Source organism: Meles meles, chromosome 3 (assembly GCF_922984935.1).
Source record: "Meles meles chromosome 3, mMelMel3.1 paternal haplotype, whole genome shotgun sequence".
NCBI lineage: Eukaryota > Metazoa > Chordata > Mammalia > Carnivora > Mustelidae > Meles > Meles meles.
Genome location: NC_060068.1, coordinates 142,005,945 through 142,025,947, shown reverse-complemented (window position 1 = coordinate 142,025,947; position 20,003 = coordinate 142,005,945). Strand labels below are relative to the sequence as shown.

The following is a 20,003-nucleotide window of genomic DNA, read 5'->3' as shown; positions in this document are numbered from 1 at the left end:
ACAAGATGTGTTCATACCCTAGGTGGTTCCTGCTAATTCTTTGGGCACAGATAGATGTACCTCTGCTCACTACTTGGCTAGCTGGTGCAGCATTCAAGAGAAAAGCAAAGAAGATTCTAGAGTTACCAAATCAGCAGAAAGGAGTTAACAGATCTGGAATAAGAAGTGCTAATGCTTTTTTCCCCCCTCTTCTCTTCTTTTTTGATAGTGAGTGGGAGTATTCGGATGGCCGGCTGGCTGAAGAGAGAAGTACTAGGATCCAGCTAGACCAGTGGGTCTCAAAGTAAGGACCACATTAGCATCAGCAGGACCTGGGAACTTGTTAGAAATGCAAATTTTGGAGCCCCACCTAATACCTAATACCTAATACCCACTGAATCAGAAAACTGGAGGTGGAGCCCAACAATCTGGATTTTAGCAAGTCTTCCAAGTGATTCTGAAGTGAGCTAACATTTGGAAATCACTGAGCTAGACTTACTGGCAAGAAGTTGGCTCCTAACCCACAGTGTGCTTGATTTTCCTCTGGCCAAATCAGTAATTCCCAAACTTTTCTGCACATTGGAATGACCTGGGCAGTTTCACAAACTACTAATGCCTGTGACCTATAACCATAGATTGTGATTTAATTGGTCTGGGATAAGGCCTGGGCTTTAGAAATTTTTTTAAAGATGCTCAAGAGATCCTAAGGTGCAGACAACTTTTGAAACCATTTGATCAATCAAAAGATAACACATATTAGTCAAATTTCATTTCCAAATTCCATTCAAGGAAGTTTCCTGATTATTTCAGAGGACTGGAAAGTTGTCATTATAATATTGCTTAAAATTTAAGTTCAATATCCTATCTAAAAACTTTATTCTTATAAACTACATTTTCTAAATCAAAAGAGGCAATTAATGCCTACATTATTTTGTTTGGAGGAGATCTGTAATTTTGGAATCAACAAGGGTTTGTGTCACTTTCCTCATTAAATATTCATCTATTCCATTTAGCTGTCCAAAAACGGTGTCAGGAACATCTACACAAGTGGAAAGGAACCGTCTAAGTTTCTGTACATTTGAGATGGCCTCCGTGATGGTGATTTTTGGCTGCAGTGGTAAAGATACCTCCCCCTCCTCTTCACTTCCAGCTTCATCTCTATTTTCAGCATCCCCCATGCCCTGGATAACCTCTGTGTCTATCAGCTCTTGAGCAATGATGAGATCATCATCTGCAGTGACAAAGTCCTGGAAATGTATTTCGTTGGGGACACAGGTGGCAAGAGCCACAGAGTGCCATAACTTTTCAATAGCTACCTCTGGTTCACTGGCTGCTGCTTCTTTGTTAGAATCTGTCAGTTCTATGGGGATGATGCCTGCCTTCTGCCAGCATCTCACCACTGTGGACTGCTTGACTGACCACCATGCTGCTGCAATCATGTCGATGGCCTGCCTGATGTCCACTTTTCCTTGGTCCTCACTGCTGTGGAGCTTGAGGAGGATCTGTGTCAGGAGGTAGCTTCGGTACCGCACTTTCATGGTGTGAATTATGCCGAGATTCAGGGGCTGCAGGACGGCAGTACAGTTAGAGGGTAGGTACCCCACTTGGATCCTTTCCAAGCGTGGCAGCATGTTGTGAGCAGAACAGTTGTCGATCAGCAGGAGGATGCGGCGTTCCGCCCGCTTCATCCTGGCATCCACTTGCATCAGCCACTCATTAAACAGATCCTGCGTCATCCATGCCCACTGGTTGGCTCGGTAATCACAAGGGAGGGAATGGACGTTCTTGAGACAGTGTGGGTTGGCTGACCTACCAACAATCAATGGTCTCATTTTTTCAGTCCCTGAAGCATTGCAACAAAAGAGTGCTGTCAACCGCTGCTTTGCTTTCTTGCCCCCTCTACAATGGTCCCCTTTAGCAGCAAGCGTGTGCTGGGGAAGCAGTTGGAAAAACACTCCTGTCTCGTCAGCATTAAAGATATCATCTGGGCTGTAGTCAGCAATCAGTTTTATAATTTCCCCTGCCTGCCACTCGTTAACCTTATCTATTCCTAGACCATTCATTAGTCTGTCACTATCCTCTCTACAGACTGCTTTCAAAGCAATTCCGTGGCGATCCCTAAATCTGTTTAGCCAACCCACACTTGCTTGAAAATTGTCATAGCCAAGCATGTTGGCCAAGTTTAGTGCTTTTTTCCGAATGACAGACCCAGTCACAAGAATGTTTTTGGCATGGATTTCTTGAAACCAAGCAAAAACAGCTTTATCAATGTCGTCATAGAGAGCGTTCCTCATCCTTTTCCGCTGGGGTCCTACAGATGCCTCCCGTACCTTCTCTTCAAATTTGGCACGATCCTTTAAGAATGTAGACAAGGTAGAAGGGGTGATACCGAATTCTTTTGCCACATCACCTTTCCTCTTTCCTGAGTCTACAGCTTCCACCACCTTCATTTTCTCCTCCAGGGAGAACTGCCGACGCTTCTTGTTCCCCTTGTTTGCCATATTTACAGAATGAGTGCTGGGCCACAATTACCAGGGCTGAGTGTGTTCCTCCTCGAGGCTTGTTTTGCCACAAGTGTAGAAAACTGAGGAGAGAGAATGTGGAGTACCTGTCAGGAACCAGAGATAATGGATTCCCCCTAAAAGAAGAGTCAGATTTTTCAAAATCCTACTAGGAAATGATAATATAAGGCCAAAGTCAAGAGAAAATAGGATTCATACTACTGACTTGTTGTAGGGATTACTTATACAGACTCATAGAATGTTTGAAAAAACAAAAAAGAGGACTTACAGAGAATCTAGTTCACTTAAAGTTTCCGAACTTCTGTAAAAAGAATGTCTGTTCTGTCTACTGTGGGAATAGATTGAAAACATAAATGGTAAAAGATGTTGGCAAATAGCAGTGCACTGTATAAATTAAGGGGATTATCATCTGGCTAATTTTATAACAGAAACTGAGGCTCAGAGAAGGGGCCTACCCAAGTTCATAGACCTTGGATTTCTTGACTCAGGATTAGTGCCACTTCTGCAACTCCATAGTCCTGCTGGATAATTCCATCAAAATGAGGTCTTTAAAGCTCTATCACTATTTGCTTTGGAAGGATTTTCACTGTGGGAATATGTTTCATTCATTTGGTGTTCAGAGGTGTTAAGTGGTAAAGATACAGTGATGAACAACACAGTCAAGATCCCTGCCCTTAGGAAATATACAATTCAGTGGAGGAAGATGAGCCAAAAGAGAACAGATACATAAGATAATTACAGAGTGTGATATGGCTATGAAGGAAATAACCATAATCAGGCAGTAGCAGTTTTGGTAACTGTCTGCGAAGACATTTTATCATGAGAGTCCTCACAGGACAAGAGAAGCTGCTGTGACATTAGGCTGTGACTGCCCCTTTGCAAGGGCTGACTCCTACCACCACCTCCACACATTTATCTAACCATTCTTGGCATCCTCCATGTGCTAAACACTATGCTCAATACCAGCCATCCAGAGATGGATGGAGCATAGTGCCCACCATTCAGAAGCCTATCAGGAAAAAAAAGAAGCCTATCAGGGAAGCCGGGAAGAGAAACACTAAAGTTCATTAAAACTATAAAAGAGGTTACAGAGTACTGTGAACTAGAATATAGCAGTGGAGATGATCAACTGGGTGGGACATGAAAGGGCAGTGCACTTCAAAGAGGAAACAATATTGATGTTGGCCTTCAAGTACAAACGACTAGAAGTTCATGAGATAGAAGGAAATATGTGCAAAGGCAATCAAGTACTATAGAAAACGAGATAGTATGGCCAGGAAAAAAGTCTCTGGAGAAGAGAACAAGAGCCAAATCGTAAAATTTTAGCTTGATCCTGGGACAGTAAGAGGCCATAGAGGTCTGTTTATTTGAATGACGTGATCAAGTTTGCACTTCAGAAGGAGTCCTTTGGTTGCAAAGTGGAGAACCTAAAAGGTAAAATCCATTTTCCTAAGAGGTGGCCCTAAATCTGAAGATGAAAGCAAGCTAGCCTTGTAGGCCAGCCAGCTGGGATATGTTAATTTGAATGCAAAGGGGAGCTACTGAAGGATTTTAATCGAGGAGAAAGATGACTGCTATGTAAAGAATGGAATTGAAAGGTGTCAGGGAAATAGCAGGAGACGAGTTAGGAGGCTGCTGCAGGAGTCCAGATGTGAGATAATGGTGGCTCGGATTAGAGTTATAGTGGATGTGGTAAGAAGTAGCCAGTTTGGGTTTTATTTTTGCAGATCTTGCTGATGATGCGAGAGGGTTTAAGGATAACTCCTCGATTTCTGGCTGGAGCAGTGAGCAACCCAATGTATGGTTGTGCCATTTAGTGATGAGAACCAACTGAGGAGATGGAGACCAATTACTGAAGATCTACTTCATAAACTTGTTTTGTTCCTTTACATGCTGAATACAGCTTACACATGGCAGGACCTGGATGCAAATCCAAGGAGACTCAGCACAAAGCCAGTGTTCTGAACACTGCAGAGCACTATACACCCTGTTCCGGTGGCGACGTGGAAAGATAATGAAGTAAGAGCCAAGCCAAAGTCTTTTACGTCAAGCTAAGCTTGAATTTTATTCTAAGTGAATGAAAAGACACTAGAAGGTTTTAAGCAGGGAGCGACTGGATCCGTTACAGTGCAAAAAGATCAATGTGCCTGTTGTGTGGAGAAATGACTGCAGAGCGACAAGAGGGGAGGTGGGAAGAAACGCCATCAGTCCCGGAGGAGATACTGGTGACTACGAGGTTGGTGACAGTGGCGCATAGAGAAAAGTACGCAGATTGGAAATACATTTGCAAGATAGTGAGGGTCGTGCAAGGACTTGTACAAATGTGGAACGATCTGTGACACTGGCGGGATAAAGGCATACTATTCTTGTCCGACTCCAGAGCCTCTCCACTTGGGTCATTCGTCTCAGGTTGAATCACTCCAGAACTCACTAGCATAACTGTGTGTAGGACGGCGGGAAGGACGGATTGGGTGAAGAGGACGGCTTGATGCGGCACAAAGAAGAACCCTGCGCTGAACGAGCGGGGACAGACTGGACAGGACTGGAGTCTGGCCTAGAACACTGTGCTGAGAGGGTGGTGCTGGGGCTCCCCAGGGCCCGACGTGGCTTTGAGAGGTGAGGCGGGGCCTCGACCTCTCACACTCGGCACAGCCCCGCCCCAGTTACCTGAGCGCCCTACGGCAATGCCCCAGGGCTAAGCGGCCCGGGCATCCCACAGCGGGCGGCCGCAGCTTCCTCTTCCTCCCGGAACCTCTAGCCGGAAACAGTCCGTCCGCCTTATCAGTCCCCTCTAAGCATCTAAGCAGTTCCTATGGGCCTGCCCCTCGACAAGGGCTGGACTGTTACGCATGCGCAAAAGAACGCACGCAGTCACGCGCAGCCGGCCGCTTCCGGTGCGTCGCGAGGGCCGCCGGGAAGGGTCTCCCTGGCGATCTGAGGTGTGCTGCTGCTGCCGCTGCCGCCGCCGAACCGGTGGTGCGGCGACGCCCGTGTCCCTGCTGTCTTCCTCGGGCTCCCCGGGGCTTGACCCCCGGGGCCCTCGGCAGGCGTCGGTGAAGAGCCTGCGGAGCGAACCTGTGCTCCCATACCCGCTCTCCACGACCCTATATCGCGACTCCGAGAAGGGGGAGCGAGAGGAGCTGTCGCGACTCCGCGCCGTGTGTCGCCGGGCGGGGCCGCGGGGCCGGGGCTCCTCCAGCCCCCGGGATGCGCGCGCGAGCCCTCGCCTCCACTTCCTTGTTGCCGCTGTCACGACTGGAGCCTCCTCTCGCCGACAGCGGGGAGCGCGACTGCGCCGGCCAGCCCCCTCGTCGAGCCCCAGGACCGGGCGCCTCCGGGAATGTGAGCCGCGCGGCTTGCACGCTCCTCCGGGTAAGTCCCGCCCTCGAGCGCCTCGCTGCACGGTGCTGCTGAAATGCTGGGCGACCTCGAGCCGGATGCTGCGGCTCTCTGAGCCCTGTTGTCCCTTCCACAGAGTAGGATCAGTAAGCCTTATTAGTCTTCTGCTGCCGCTTTCGGTACGTTTGGGACATCTGAGACCGAGAGGGAAAGGAACTAGCCCAGACACAAGCCGTGACCCCTAGCCAAACCGTCAAAGGCCATCACCCGAGGTTTTGAGGCGCATCTGATGGAACAGTGAAAGTGTCTCAAATTTCAACTCCTGCCCTTAATCCTGTTTTACAGAAGAGAAAACTGAGGCTTAGAATAAGTAGGTTGCTCAAGGTCATAGAACTCTGTGCGGTTGCTATTAAAAATGTGTAACTTAGTCGTGATTTTTTGCTTTCCACAGACCTTGCTTTTTACCTTTATATTATCCTGCCCCCCCCCCCTTTTTTGGCATTGCTGAACTGAGGCCTAGGGTCTGAAAATAATCTTAGACTCAGGCTTAAAATGGGGGTAGTCAAACAAGCAAAAAACAAGGTAGTCTCTTCCTGCCCCCACCCCAAGGTGGTTGTAATGGGTCTGCTTCCTAAATTGTTTTGCTCTGGGTGCTAAAATTCTACATGTCATTTTTTACAGATGCTCTCTTGCAGTTACTGCTTCTCTGCAACGCTCTCAAGGGCTAAGAAGTCAATTATTAAGGGCAAAAAAAAAGGCATAGTAGCCACATAGTCTTGATTTGAATTCTAGCTACCCTTACCCTGTGAAGACACTGGCCTATTAATTACCTAACCAAGTTGTGGATTATGTTCTCTTCTTGGGTTGCACTGAGATAGGATGCAGGGTTTATTTGTTTTAATGGGAAGAGAAATCATTAGAGATGGCTACAAGAAAGAACCTTAGGAATAGTGTGTTTTTAACTGGGGACTATCTTTGAAATTATAGGGGACATGTCGCTTGTCTGCATTTTCTAGGGGAGGGTTTATAGCTTTAACAACATTCTCAAAAGGTATTCTTGTCTCCCCCAGATTTAGGAGCTACTGATTTCAGCCTTTTCCTCTCATGTGAGGAACAATTGAAATTCAGGGTGTAGTATAGACTTGTCTGAGATCACATGGTTAGAGTTGAGCCTTGGAGGCAGGCCTCCTTGCTTAACAAGCAGTGCTCTTTTTTTCATTATACCTTAACCAGATACCTCATAATTTGTAGAGTGAGGTTTAAATGAGATGTGAGTGGGTTTATAATACACAGATCTGCCCTGTAGTTACTGCTATTCCGTCTTCCCAGAATCCCAAGTTCTTTTCTGACAGATTTTCAAGAGCAAACACAGTATATCATTTCTGTCTCATAAAATTGAAGTGGTTTCTGGAACCTTTCTTCCTCCAAGGATTGAGTCTTGAATAAAACTCCCAACTGAGAACGTGGCCACAAATAGGCAAACTCTTATTGAACTAGTCATTCAGGTTTTTTAATGCCTTCCTTTTCTAGGAAAAGCTGTTTATTTTCTGTTTCTTAGACCAGGGAGCTAACGTTTGTCAGATTACTGTTTAGACCTAAGCTGTCCAGTACCATAGCCGCTAACCATATGTGGCTAATTTAAATTAATTACAATTAAACAAAACAAAATTCGGTTCCTCAGTCACACTAGCCATATTTCAGGTGCTTAATAGCCATATTGGAGAGTGCAGATACAGAACATTTCCATCATTGCAGAAAGGTCATTTAACAGTGCTGGTTTAGAGGGTTGCTAGTGGAAATGGGGAGAGTGTCATATAAAAAAAAAAAAGTTGGCTTTTTGAATGAAAAAAATCTTTCAAGTACCTGTTTGGGTGTGGTGGCCTTAGGCAGGTCATGAAGCACTTCAGCCATAGATCTTTCATCTTTACTCATGAACCCTCTCTTTTGTGTAGCACCTGGGCATTCTCAAATAGTTATATCTTTGGTATCCTTTGAGCCTTACGCTATAAATCTGTGGGTGAGACACCTGTTTTGTTTTGTTTTTTAAGATTTTTATTTATTTGACAAAGATCACAGGTAGGCAGAGAGGTAGGCAGAAAGGCGGGGGGGGGGGGGGGGGGGGGAAGCAGGCTCCCTGCTGAGCAGAGAAGGGGGGGGATGCGGGGCCTGATCCCAGGACCCTGAGATCATCATCTGAGCTGAAGGACACCTGTCTTTTTGTATGTGAAAAAATTTGAACCTGAAGTAGCTAAAGGATCTGCTCAAAGTCACAGAAACTGGCAGGGTGTAAAGACTCTCTTACATATAGGTATTTACTGCATGTCTGAATGAATACCTGAATGAGTCAATGAAGCAGTTTGCTTAAGGTAATGAAACATGAGAGAAGGTCTGGAACTTCTGACCACTGGTCAGATTTAGTCTTCTCACCTTTTACCATATGAAATTGTTATAATGTGGGGCTAATCTTTGAGTTGATGAATAACTATATCCCAGGGGTGAATATAAGCAAATGAGCCGTCAAAGCTAGTTAGTGATCCTAAATTTGCTGGGTCAGAGGAATCACCTGGGGCACTTGTTAAGCATACAGATTTCCATACCCTCTGGAGATTCTGATTCAGAAGAGCTGAGGTGGAACCCTGGGATCTGTATGTTTATCAAGTATGCCCAGTGCTTCTTAGGATCTGCTGAGTTTGGGAAATGACTGAACCTTGAGGCCCTGGCAGAGATAGGGGATCCTTGGATCAAGTGGCTACCATCCTCTTAGGAAAATAGATTCTTGAAACCTGTTTGTGTTTGACTTTCCTCTAGCCATGGATGCATCATATGATGGTACTGAGGTAACTGTCGTGATGGAGGAAATTGAGGAAGCCTACTGTTATACCTCCCCTGGGCCACCCAAGAAGAAGAAAAAGTATAAAATACATGGAGAAAAGGCCAAGAAACCCAGGTTAGCCAACACCTTTTGGTAGCTAGCATTTATAAACACAAGCTGCTTGGAGAGCTGTGTTGAGGAAGACTTTAGGCTGCCGGCTTTATCCAGACTCATTGAGAGTGCCATATCTATTGTGGAAGTCTCTGGATAGGCAGTGTGTTGTGGGGTGAGGGAGATGGGGAATAGGAAGTTGTGGATCGATACCAGCAATTGCTATTCCTGGCCGGATCTTGATCATGTTTTCATGCTGTCACAGAAAATTGTACCATACAAATGGTGGAAGCTATGTACAAATGAAATAATGTTATTTATTATTAACATTATCGATATTTAAGCATTTAAAATAGGAAATTCATAAAAATATAGAATTTTAATAGATCGCTGATAACTATAAAGATTATCCATGCTATAGCTCTAATCTCCCTCTTAACTGAATACTTTAAAAGTTCTTGCTGAGGTTACCACTTTTGGGTTACTTTGGTAGTTAATTTACTTCCTTTCTCAGTCCTGGGGAAGTGCCGTTGGCCAGTGAGATGACCAGAGACTCTGTGGAGAAGTAAAGCATGTGGGTGATAACCAGACCGTGATTAGGCCCCTCAGTAATCTTTCCCCAAGAGTGGGATGGCAGTGTACTTGTTTATCTTTGCTCATACTTGCCTATAGAGCCGATCATTCCTACAGATACACTGGTCCAAGGAAAAGTAAGTCATATAGGCTTTTGCTTCCAGGTTTCTGGAGGGAGAAACCTCCTGTACACTGATGGGGCTGTTATTTATATATTTATTTATTTCTTTTTAAAAGATTTTTTAAAAGATTTTATTTGGGAGAGAATGTGTCTATGAGAGAGAGAGAGAGCGCGAGTGCGAGAGTGAGCGCGAGCGCGCGCAGCGATCACAAGCTAGGGGGAAGGGTGGAGGGAGAAGCAGACTCCTGCTGAGCAGGGAGTGGGTTGTGGGACTCGATCAGGATCAGACGCTTAACTGCTTAACCAGATGCTTAACTGCTTAACTGAGCCACCCAGGTGCCCTGGGCTATTATTTAAATGTTTGTTTGCTTCAGTTCCTATTTAGATAAATGCTTTGAAATGAAAAGCTAGGTTTTTGCCTCTTCACTCTCAAACCCTGACACTTCACGGGTTGAATGAGGGAAGACCTTAAGTTATTCCTTCCTTTAGGTCGGCTTACCTTCTATACTATTACGACATCTACTTGAAAGTGCAGCAGGAACTCCCCCACCTCCCTCAGTCTGAGATCAACAAGAAGATTAGTGAAAGTTGGAGGCTCCTCAGCGTGGCCGAGAGGAGTTATTACCTGGAGAAAGCCAAACTAGAGAAAGAAGGTTTGGATCCTGTAAGTAATTTTTTTCCCCAACTAATTTCTCCATTTGGTCAGTGGTGAAGGCCCTGGGAAGAGCCCATCCCCTTCTCTCTTTTTTTTTTTTTTTCTTTTCTCTTCTTGGAAAAACTGAGTTGGGTCCGCTTTATTTTCCTTAATTTAGTAGTTTATAAGGCATTTTTCCTGCACCACATCAGTTTTCACCTTACTAATTGAAAGTAATGAATATGTGTTATATTGATTGCTGTCAGTTATAACATAATCAGCAATTAGGCTGGTGAGTGTGGAAGTAGATACAGCTGCTTTGTATAATGTCACATTCTTCTCTTAACACTGGTGGTTGTGCACGATGCCAGAAGCAGAAGATGTTGGAGGAGACAGGCCTGAATTAAAGAATGCATAAGGATGTCTTCTAGATTGTGTCTGTCAGCCATTTTGTATTTCTAGTTCACAATAACAGAAGACTGACAACTATTAATACTGCTGGTTTTTTATTGAACTGAAATTGCTGCAGGAAAAATAACCTTGTTGTTGCAAGGTTAACCTTAACTCCTTTTTTCAATTGAAACATTGTCTCTGATTTCTTCTTTGATAATGTAGAGCAAAGGTTTTTCAGGAATGCAACAGCTATGTTAGAGCAGAAGAGGTTGTGTTTTCCTAGTGGAGGCCGTCTACCACTGCCATTTAGATTATTTTGCTCTTAGTGACTTGGCATTTCTCTTTCTGGAAGAGTTTTGTGTTATCTAAGGTCTTGGAGATACCCATCTGTACCCACTCCTTTTAAAAATTTTTTAAAGGATATTTATTTGTCGGAGAACATAAGCAAAGGGAGCAGCAGACAGAAGGAGAAGCAGGCACCCTGCTGAGCAAGGAGCCCAGTACAGGACCCCATCCCAGGTCTAGGATCATGACCTGAGCCAAAGGCAGATGCTTAACTGACAGCCACCCAGGCATCTCTGTACCCCCTCCTTTAGATAATTCGTTTATAAACTGAATCTGGGAGACAGTTCCTGTGGGGAAGGGGAAATGGAGTCTAGGAAAAGTATATATTCCCTGTGGTTTCCCCTTCAATAAAGTCAGCAACCTTTTTACCCTGATACAGGAAAATTTTGCCTATTCCCAGAGTGGTAACGGTTTTTAAAGCTACACACTAATGGAGGCCCTTATTAAGTCTTTTAAAACATTTTTTTAAAGATTTTATTTATTTATTTGACAGAGAGAGATCACAAGTAGGCAGAGAGGCAGGAAGAAGTCGCGGGGGGCGGGGAGCAGGCTCCTTGCTGAGCAGAGAGCCCGATGCAGGACTCGATCCCAGGATCCTGAGATCATGACTTGAGCCAAAAGTTGAGGCTTAACCTACTGAGGCACCCAGGTGCCTCAAAACATTTTTTAAATAAATCATCTGCAATGATTTTTTCTTATCCATGTGGGGACTTTATATTTGCCATCCTCTCTAGAACTACTGTCAAGAACATGAATTGATTAGCTCTGATATTAACTAGCTGTGACCTTGGAAGAATCACTTAACCTTTGAGTCTTGGTTTCCTCATTTGTAAAGTGGGAAATAATACTATCTACTCACAGTGTTTAAAATAGATAATATAAGCTCCTAGCTGAGTCCTTGACACATGCTGCCTTGGTCGGTGAATACCACTCTTCAGTAGGTTAAGTGCCCAGGGACCACATGATAAGAAAAGGTGGTATTTAAGAGCATGAGGATCTGAATGTGCCAAGACTTAGTAAGGCTTTGGGTGCTTTGTTTGACCTCTCTAAGATTGCCTGGTGTGAAGGTCAGACCCTCCTGCCTTCATACTTCGGGAGCCTGTCAGAGACCGTGTGGCAGCCTGGCTTCTCCGCAGCCCTTCCAGTCTCTTGCCACGTGGCAAGGCCCATAGTTCCAGTGTCATTCAGGTTGCCCTGGTGTCTAGGTGCCTGGATTTGTTGATTAAGTCCAGATCGTTCTATGCATTTACTATCACTCAATCTTGTTCTAACCTGTCTGCTTCAAAGGGTGACTTGAGAATGTTATTTCTCCATTATCTCTCCAGTAAAGGCTCCATAAAGGATTTGTCCTGTCTGCTTTTATGTTTCATCTGAGTGCTTCTTTCAACTTTCATCTGAGTGCTTCCTTTGTACCTTAAGTAGTCGCATCGACCTCTTGCTTTTGATGTATTTAAGGATCTTTTTGTAATGGACTTAGTGTTCCTTTTAAAAGATGCATCTGAAATTATTTCCTTTTAATTTCAACTGTCACTTAACTGTTGACTTTGAACTTTTCTGTTTTTCTTATTAGGTAACTTGCAGTTTAATTGGAAAAAAATAAAGCGAAAGTACCTTTTCTTGGCCATAAACTGTTTTGCTTTTAGTACCTGGTTTCCTTGCTCTTTAGAAGACCTGGTTTGGAGTCTTTACTACTTAATAATTTTGTGTTTGGGGGAAGTTTACCTCCCTGAGCTTCAATAGAAACAATAATAGTATTCAACTTAATAGTGTTGTTAATGATAAGGTCAGGAAGGTATTTTCTGAATGTTAAATTACTAGTTAGTGTTAATATTTATGTCCCCCCTCTGCTGCCCCCAGTATATACAGGTTCTGTCAGATATCCCCATCCATACATACTTTTTTTCTCGTGAAGTGATCGGTTCATCCTCTGTTGTATAAGTCTGGGAGAGAAATCAGTATTATCAGAATTCTTGCTTGCTGCCTTGAGTTCCAGTTTGGCCTGTTGACTTGTATTTTATGCCTTTTGGGGTTTTATTGAAAATTATAGTTTCTGGTTTTTAAATCTTTGGCTGCTTTGGAATCTTAATGTATCAGAGCTGGAAAGGAACTCATAAATAGCTAAATTCAAATGGAGCAGCAAGATCCAAAAATTGGAAAGTATTTGCTCAAGACTGCAGATCTGAGATTCCAGCTCACAGTTTCAAATGCCAAGATCAGTGTCCTTTCCAGAGTCTGATCCCTGTTACCTGTCTCCTATGTGACTGAGCAAGTAAGCTACATGGGCTAAAGTGTGATTCATAGGAGGATGACATTGCTGTTGACAGAGATTGACCCTCTTGAAATCTTAGGTCAAGAGAGGAGTGTTTGTGGTCCCTTTTGCAGAAAACAATCCAAAAAATGAAAAAAAATTATAGATGTATGTGCCTGTGGTCTCACACCATTTCTCTCTGCTTGCTTCCCCCTTCCTGGCTTCCTGGTCCTCAGAACTCCAAGCTTTCTGCACTGACTGCTGTGGTTCCGGACATCCCAGGTTTCCGCAAGATCCTCCCCCGCTCAGATTACATCATCATCCCCAAGAGCAGCCTGCAGGAAGACCGCAGTTGCCCTCAGCTAGAGCTTTGTGTGGCCCAGAACCAGGTGTCCCCTAAAGGACCATCACTTGTGTCCAGCACTGCCCCGGAGGCAGTGCCCAGCCATGCAGGCATGGCAGAGCAGTGCCTGGCTGTGGAGTCCCTAGCTGAGGAGGTGGGAGCCCTTTCCCAGCCGGGTGCTATGCAAGAGATCACCACCTCAGAGATCCTCAGCCAGGATGTGCTCCTGGAGGAGGCTTCCCTGGAGGTAGGGGAGAGCCACCAACCGTACCAGACAAGCCTGGTAATTGAAGAGACCTTAGTGAACGGCTCACCAGACCTCCCTACTGGAAGCCTGGCCATGCCCCACCACCAGGTTGGGGAGAGCATGTCAGTGGTAACTGTCATGAGGGTAAGTGACTTTGGTACTTATGTCTCTTTTACTTCATCTGGAATTACTACAAAGGCAGCTAACGCCATGCAGTGGTAATTAAGAGTGCTGGTGTGGACTTCTAGTAGGACTACAGTTCTCTTGAACCTTTTTCCCTTGGGCTTGCTTACTTTAAAGTTCTCTTCAGTTCCTTAGGCCCTCTTACCAACTCATTTTGCCCAGCACAGCCAGGACTTTCTTCACCTGAGAGAGTACATGAGGTGCATTAACAGCATTTCAATGATAGGGGTTATCCATGAATCAAAGCTAGAGTCTCTCAAGCTGTTAGGATTTTATGTTCCCTGAAGATTGTCTCAGCAAATACAATGGCACCTCGAACTCTTTAGTAGAATATTCAAATGGTCTTTCTGGGTGCAGAGTGGGTAGGAAAAAGGAAGCTCTCTTCAAGGCCAGGTTGATAGTCTTTCCAGTGGCATGAGTTCAGCCATGCCCAGTTGAGGGGAAGAGCAGTCTCAGTGATCCCACAGCCTGGTCCCCCTGGAAGTCGGGAGCTACCACCATGCCCTCTGTTACCCTGGGTAATGTGACATCCTCAGAGTAGGAGTTCTGCTCAGGCCAAGAGGAATGTAGGATGGCCTGGATGTGAGAGCAGGTAGCTCCTTAGAAAGGAATCTGTGGTAGGCCTCAATCCATTTTATTGTTTGTTGCCTCAGGACTGTTTATGATAATGAAGCATGCCACCTGCCTGGTTAAGGGAGATCAATAGGGTGTCAGCACTTGACAGGGTCAGAACAGTTGGGTTCTTTCACTAACCACTTATGTGATCTTAGGAGTCCTAAGTCTCTTAGGACCTCAGTTTTCTTATCCGTAAAATGAGGATAGCACATTCTTTATGGTAAAAGTTTTCTGTATCTTTTTTTTTCTTAATTAAAGTTTTGAGGTAATTGTAGATTTATTTTTTTGGATAAGCACACTGTCTCTGGTTATTCGACTTGATCCGTCTTTCACCGTTTGTTGTGGGTGGCCCTGGGTATTCTTCATTCCATCTCGGTAAAACTGTCCTTCTCTCCGTGCGCCCACAGGATTCCAGCGAGAGTAGCTCTTCTGCGCCAGCCACACAGTTCATCATGTTGCCTCTTCCTGCCTACTCAGTCGTGGAGAACCCCACTTCCATCAAACTGGTCAGTGTGTGGGGAGTTGATGGAGATAGGGCTCCAAAAGAATTCTCTTCCAGGTAGTTTTCGAAGTCTCATAACATTAAGACAGTAGGACTGGCAAAGGCCTCAAATTACCTGCTCCAGGTATTCTTTACTGGGGATAGGGGCGGCGGGAGGTTCTGTGAAGGGAGCTCTGCAGGCTCCTTCAACTCCTCGAGGTACATACAAACTTTTTTCTTTAAGAGTATTTACCTAGGATAGGTTCAGTGCCTCTTACAAAATTTTCAGAAGCATACATGATTTAGAAAAATTGAGGGCCATTGGTCTCATTCAATCTTAGTATCATGCAGATTACCAAAAAAGCCTAGAGAAGAGAAAGGACTTGTTCTCTGTATCATTCAAAGCTACTGGGCTGCAAAACAAGACAGAACCAGGACCCTGGTCTTTTGATTCCCAGTTAATGGTTTTTTCATCACATACTTTGCATCGGGGCTGAGATTTATTATCCCTAAATATTTCATGTTTTTTTTTTTCATGATCCAAGCCGATGGCGGAGGCCCATCCCACTGAGCTACCCAGGTGCCCCCAAAACTTTTTTCAATACCTGATTTTTCAGTAGTAATATATAATAATAGCTAATTTTTTTGCATATTAAACTTCTGTTCTGCAACTTTGTTAAGCTCGTGTGTTCTGGTGGCCTTTTTGTAGTTTCTGTTGCATTTTCTACACAGTTGATAATGTTGTCTTTGAATAAAGATAGTTTTATTTCTTTTCTGATTTGGATTCCTTATTTTTTACTACACTATCTGGGACCTCCAATACCATATTGATTAGAAATTGTGAGAGCAGATATTTTTGTCTTGTTCCTCATCTTAGGAGGAAAGCATTCAGTCTTTCATCATTAGGTATAATATTAGCTATAGGTTTTTTTATAGATGCCATCTTCAAGTTTAGGAAGTTCTCTCATATTCCTAATTTGCTGGAAACTTACAGGAATGGATGATGGATTTTGTCAAATGTTTTTCCTGGGTCTGTTGAGATGGTTGTAGGAATTTTCTTTTTTAGTTTGTTAATGTGGTTAATTTCATTGTTTTTCAAATGTTAAACCAACCCTGCATTCTTTGAATAAACCCCACTTGGCAATCATGTATTATCCTTCTAGTATATTGTTGGATTTGATTTGCTGAAACTTTGCTTAGGAATTTTGTGTCTATATTCACGAGGATGTTGGTCTTTAATTTTCTTGTATAGAGTTTGTCTGGTTTTAGTATCAGGGTAATGTTTACCAAAGAGAGTTAGGACATACTTTTTCCTCTTCATTTTTCAGGAATAGTTTGTGTGGTAGTGGTATTGGTATTATTTCTTCCTTAAATGTTTGGTAATTGCCAATAAGTCAGTCTGGGCCTGGAGATTTCTTTGTGGGAAGATTTTTAATCTCAAGTCCAGTTTTTAAAATATGCATAGGACTATTTAGATTATTTTTAAATAATTTTAGATTATTTAGATATAGATTATCTATTTTTGAGTGAGCTTTGGTAGTTTGTCTTTCAGGGAATTTGTCCATCTCATCTAAATTGTCAAATTTATTGACATAAAATTGTTCAAAACACTACTCTTTTTAAAAACTGTGGTACAATATGCATAACATAAAACTTAAGAATTTAACCATTTTTTAAGGGTACAATTCAGGGTCATTAAGTATATTCACAGTGTTGTGGAATCATCGCCAATACCTATTTCCAGAAGTTTTCGTTACCCAGACAGAAACCTTGGGCCCATTAAACAATAACTCTACATTCTTCCCTCCCCCAGCACCTGGTAACCTCTGTTTTACTTTCTATCTCTGAATTTACGTATTATAGGTACCTCACATAAAGGGAATCATGCATATATTGTCCTTACGGTCTCATTTTTTCACTTAGTATGTCTTCAGGGTTCACCTATCTTGTACCATGTATCAGAATTTCATTTCTTTTTATGGCTGAATAATATTCCATTGTGTGTATATCCTACATTTTGCTTATCCATTCATAGTTTGTTTTTACCTTTGGGCCCTTGTAAATACTGCTGCTATGGACTTTAGTGGATACATGTCTGTTTGATCCCCTGATTTCAGTTTTTTGGGGAATATACCTAGGAGTGGAATTGCTAGATCATGTGGTAATTCTGTTTAAAGTTCCTGAGGAACGCTTATCCTTTAGTATCTGTAGACTGTAGTGATTTTACCTATCTCATCACTAATAATGGTAATTTGGGTCTCTTGTTTTTCCTGACAAATCTGGCTAGCGGTTATCAATTGCATTGACCTTTGAAGAATCAGCTTTTGGTTTCATTGATTTTCTCTTTTGTTTTTCTTTGTTGGATTTCACTGATATTTGACCAGATCTTTATTATCTTTTTTCTGCTTACTTTGACTTAATTTATTCTTTCCTAGTTTCTTAAGATAGAAGCTGAGGTCATTGATTTGAAACCTTTTTTTCCTAATATAGCTGCTTAGTGCTATACGTTTCCCTCTAAGCACTACTTTGGTGGCATCCCACAAATTTTGATATGGTATATTTTTATTTTCATTTTGTTCAGAATACTTTCTGATTTATTCTTTGACCCATTAGTTACATTATTTGCTTTCCAAATGTTTGGGATTTTCCAGATATCTTCCTTTTACTGACTTCTGATTTAATTCCTTTATAGTCAGAACTTTGTAGTTTATAAGAGTTAATTCCTTTTAAATTAATTGAAACTTATTTTATGGCCCAAAATATGGTTTGTCTTGATAAATGTTCTGTGTGCACTTGAAAAGAATGTGTCTTCTGTTGAGTAGGAGGGTTCTATACATGTCAGGTTAGGTCAAGTTGATTGATACTGGTCAACTCTTTTATATCCTGATTTTCTGTCTGCTTGTTCTATCAGTTATGGAGAGAAGGCATCCACCTCTCACTGTAAATACTATTTATCTGTATCTTATTTCATTTTTTTTTTTTTAGTTTTTGTGTCATGTGTTTTGACTCTTGTTATTAAGTACCTAAACATTTAAGGTAGTTATGTCTTTTTTTTTTTTTAAGATTTTATTTATTTAGGGGCACCTGGGTGGCTCAGTGGATTAAGCCGCTGCCTTCGGCTCAGGTCATGATCTCAGGGTCCTGGGTTTGAACCCCGCATCGGGCTCTCTGCTCTGCAGGGAGCCTGCTTCCTCCTCTCTCTCTGCCTGCCTCTCTGCCTACTTGTGATCTCTCTCTCTGTCAAATAAATAAAATAAAATCTTAAAAAAAAAAAAAGATTTTATTTATTTATTTCAGAGAGCAGGGGCTAGAGGAAAAGGGAGAAGCAGACTCCCCATTGGGCAGAGAGCCAACACACAGGATCCCGAGATCATGACCTGAGCTGAAGGCAGATGCTTAACCATTTTAGCCACCCAGGCATCCCAGGATTGTTATGTCTTCTTGATGAATTGACCCCTTCATCATTGTGAAATGACCTTCTTTATCTCTAGCAGTATTGTCTGCTATGAAGTTTACTTTGATATTGAGCTTTCTTTTGATTATTATTAGGAAGCTAAATCTTTTTCCAGCATTTTACTTTCAATCTATTTATCTTTATATGTAAGGTACTTTTTTTGTAGGTGGTATATAGTTTGGATCTAAGAGCAAGACCTGACAATCTCTATTTTTTAATTGCAGTATTGAGGCCATATACATTTAATGTATGAACATATAGTTAGGTTTAAATCTGTCATTTTACTCTTTATTTTCTGTTTTGTTTTGCTTTCTTTTGAACTGAATATTTCTTATGAATCCATTTTATCCCGTACTGGCTTATTAGCTATTAACTTTGTTTTAGCTTTTGTGGTGTTTTCTTGAGGATTAATAGTGTACATCTTTAACTTACCACAGTCTATCTTGTAAAACCTGTGGATAAACAATCTATTTTTAGATGAGAAAGTTGTCAAATCTTCAACAAGCACAGCCCCTGCAACCTAATTCATGGCAAAATTACAGGTTTCTCCTGAGCCTTTTCTCCTGGAAATTATTATTCTTTCATGATTAAATAAATGTCAGCCAGACTCTTCCAGAAAGCTTTTATGAATAATACTCAAGAATGAAAAAAATCAGCCTCGAACACTGGCATTTTTTCCTTAAGTTATTTCTATAAACTGCTGTTTAGGTTTGTGGTAATTTATTTATAGTAGTGACCTAACTTAAATTTTTACTCTGCTTTCTGGTGGTGTTCAGAATGAATATTCTGTAGAGAGCCACAGTCTGAGCAAAGAGGAGAGATGTTTTATATCCCAGTAATAATAGTTTCTCACAAACCTGTAGAATCGTTTTTAAGTTACTAAGTGACTTTTTCCTTATTTCTTGGGTATAGGAAGGGCGGGTGATTTTACAGAGATGAAACCCAGGGCCCAGGAGCTAAAGTGACTTAACTCTCTGGGTCACCCAGTGTGTTAGTGCTGGAGTTGGAACTCAAAGCCCGGTCTCCTCTGGGTGCCACACCACCCGCCCTCATCCTTGACTTGCTACCACCAATACAAACCCCTTTTCCCTCAGTGTTCTGGCAGAAGGAACCTAGTAGCAGCTTGGTATTTCCCCAAGGGAGCTTTTTGCATTTTGGCCAGTCTTGGGGAGGTGGGATTAATATCTTAGTAAACACCCATAAGGGACAGAACAAATCTGACAGGGAAATGTTTTCTTTGCAGCGTTAATCAAGAAATGGAGCATGGCTAATTTCTATTTGCAGCTGAAATGTAATAACCGGTTGTAAGCATTCTGTTCAAAGGGAAGTCACTGTAATCATTTTGTTCAAAGGGAAGTCAGGGGAGATGGTGAGAGCCAGTAGCTGAATATATTCATATGCAAATAAATTCTGTTGTGTATCAGAGGACTTGATTTCTATTGGAATTCCCTTTTTTTTTTTTAGTGCCATTGTCTAGTTTTATATCTCTGAATCCTAAGTCCTTGGTTCTCTGATTTTTAACAAGAATGAAGATGAAGCAAATTCTTCAAACTATTTAGAACTGTAGGGTGCAGCCATGTCCATGGAAGCAGTCTCGGGCCAA

The 20,003-nt window shown here is 42.6% G+C and overlaps 2 protein-coding genes across 4 annotated transcripts in view; one reads left to right on the top strand and one right to left on the bottom strand.

Annotated features, from left to right (window-relative positions):
* Positions 1-216: 216 nt before the first annotated feature.
* TIGD6 (tigger transposable element derived 6) lies at positions 217-5,271 on the bottom strand. Its single transcript, XM_045999742.1, has 2 exons — positions 5,169-5,271; positions 217-2,563 (listed from the first exon to the last, which is right to left on the bottom strand). Exon 2 carries the CDS (start codon positions 2,478-2,480, stop codon positions 906-908), a length of 1,575 nt encoding a protein of 524 aa, XP_045855698.1. The 5' UTR covers positions 2,481-2,563; positions 5,169-5,271; the 3' UTR covers positions 217-905.
* Positions 5,272-5,318: 47 nt separating this feature from the next.
* Positions 5,319-20,003, top strand: part of HMGXB3 (HMG-box containing 3) — a 45,087-nt gene continuing 30,402 nt past the window's right edge. For 2 of the 3 annotated variants that reach the window (XM_045999736.1, XM_045999735.1), the window contains exons 1-5: positions 5,319-5,873; positions 8,649-8,787; positions 9,947-10,121; positions 13,314-13,811; positions 14,873-14,971. In XM_045999736.1, the coding sequence (XP_045855692.1) occupies positions 5,351-5,873; positions 8,649-8,787; positions 9,947-10,121; positions 13,314-13,811; positions 14,873-14,971 (1,434 nt within the window). In that variant the 5' untranslated portion in view covers positions 5,319-5,350. The remainder of the gene's footprint in view (positions 5,874-8,648; positions 8,788-9,946; positions 10,122-13,313; positions 13,812-14,872; positions 14,972-20,003) is intronic. The other variant, XM_045999738.1, reaches the window with a different exon arrangement.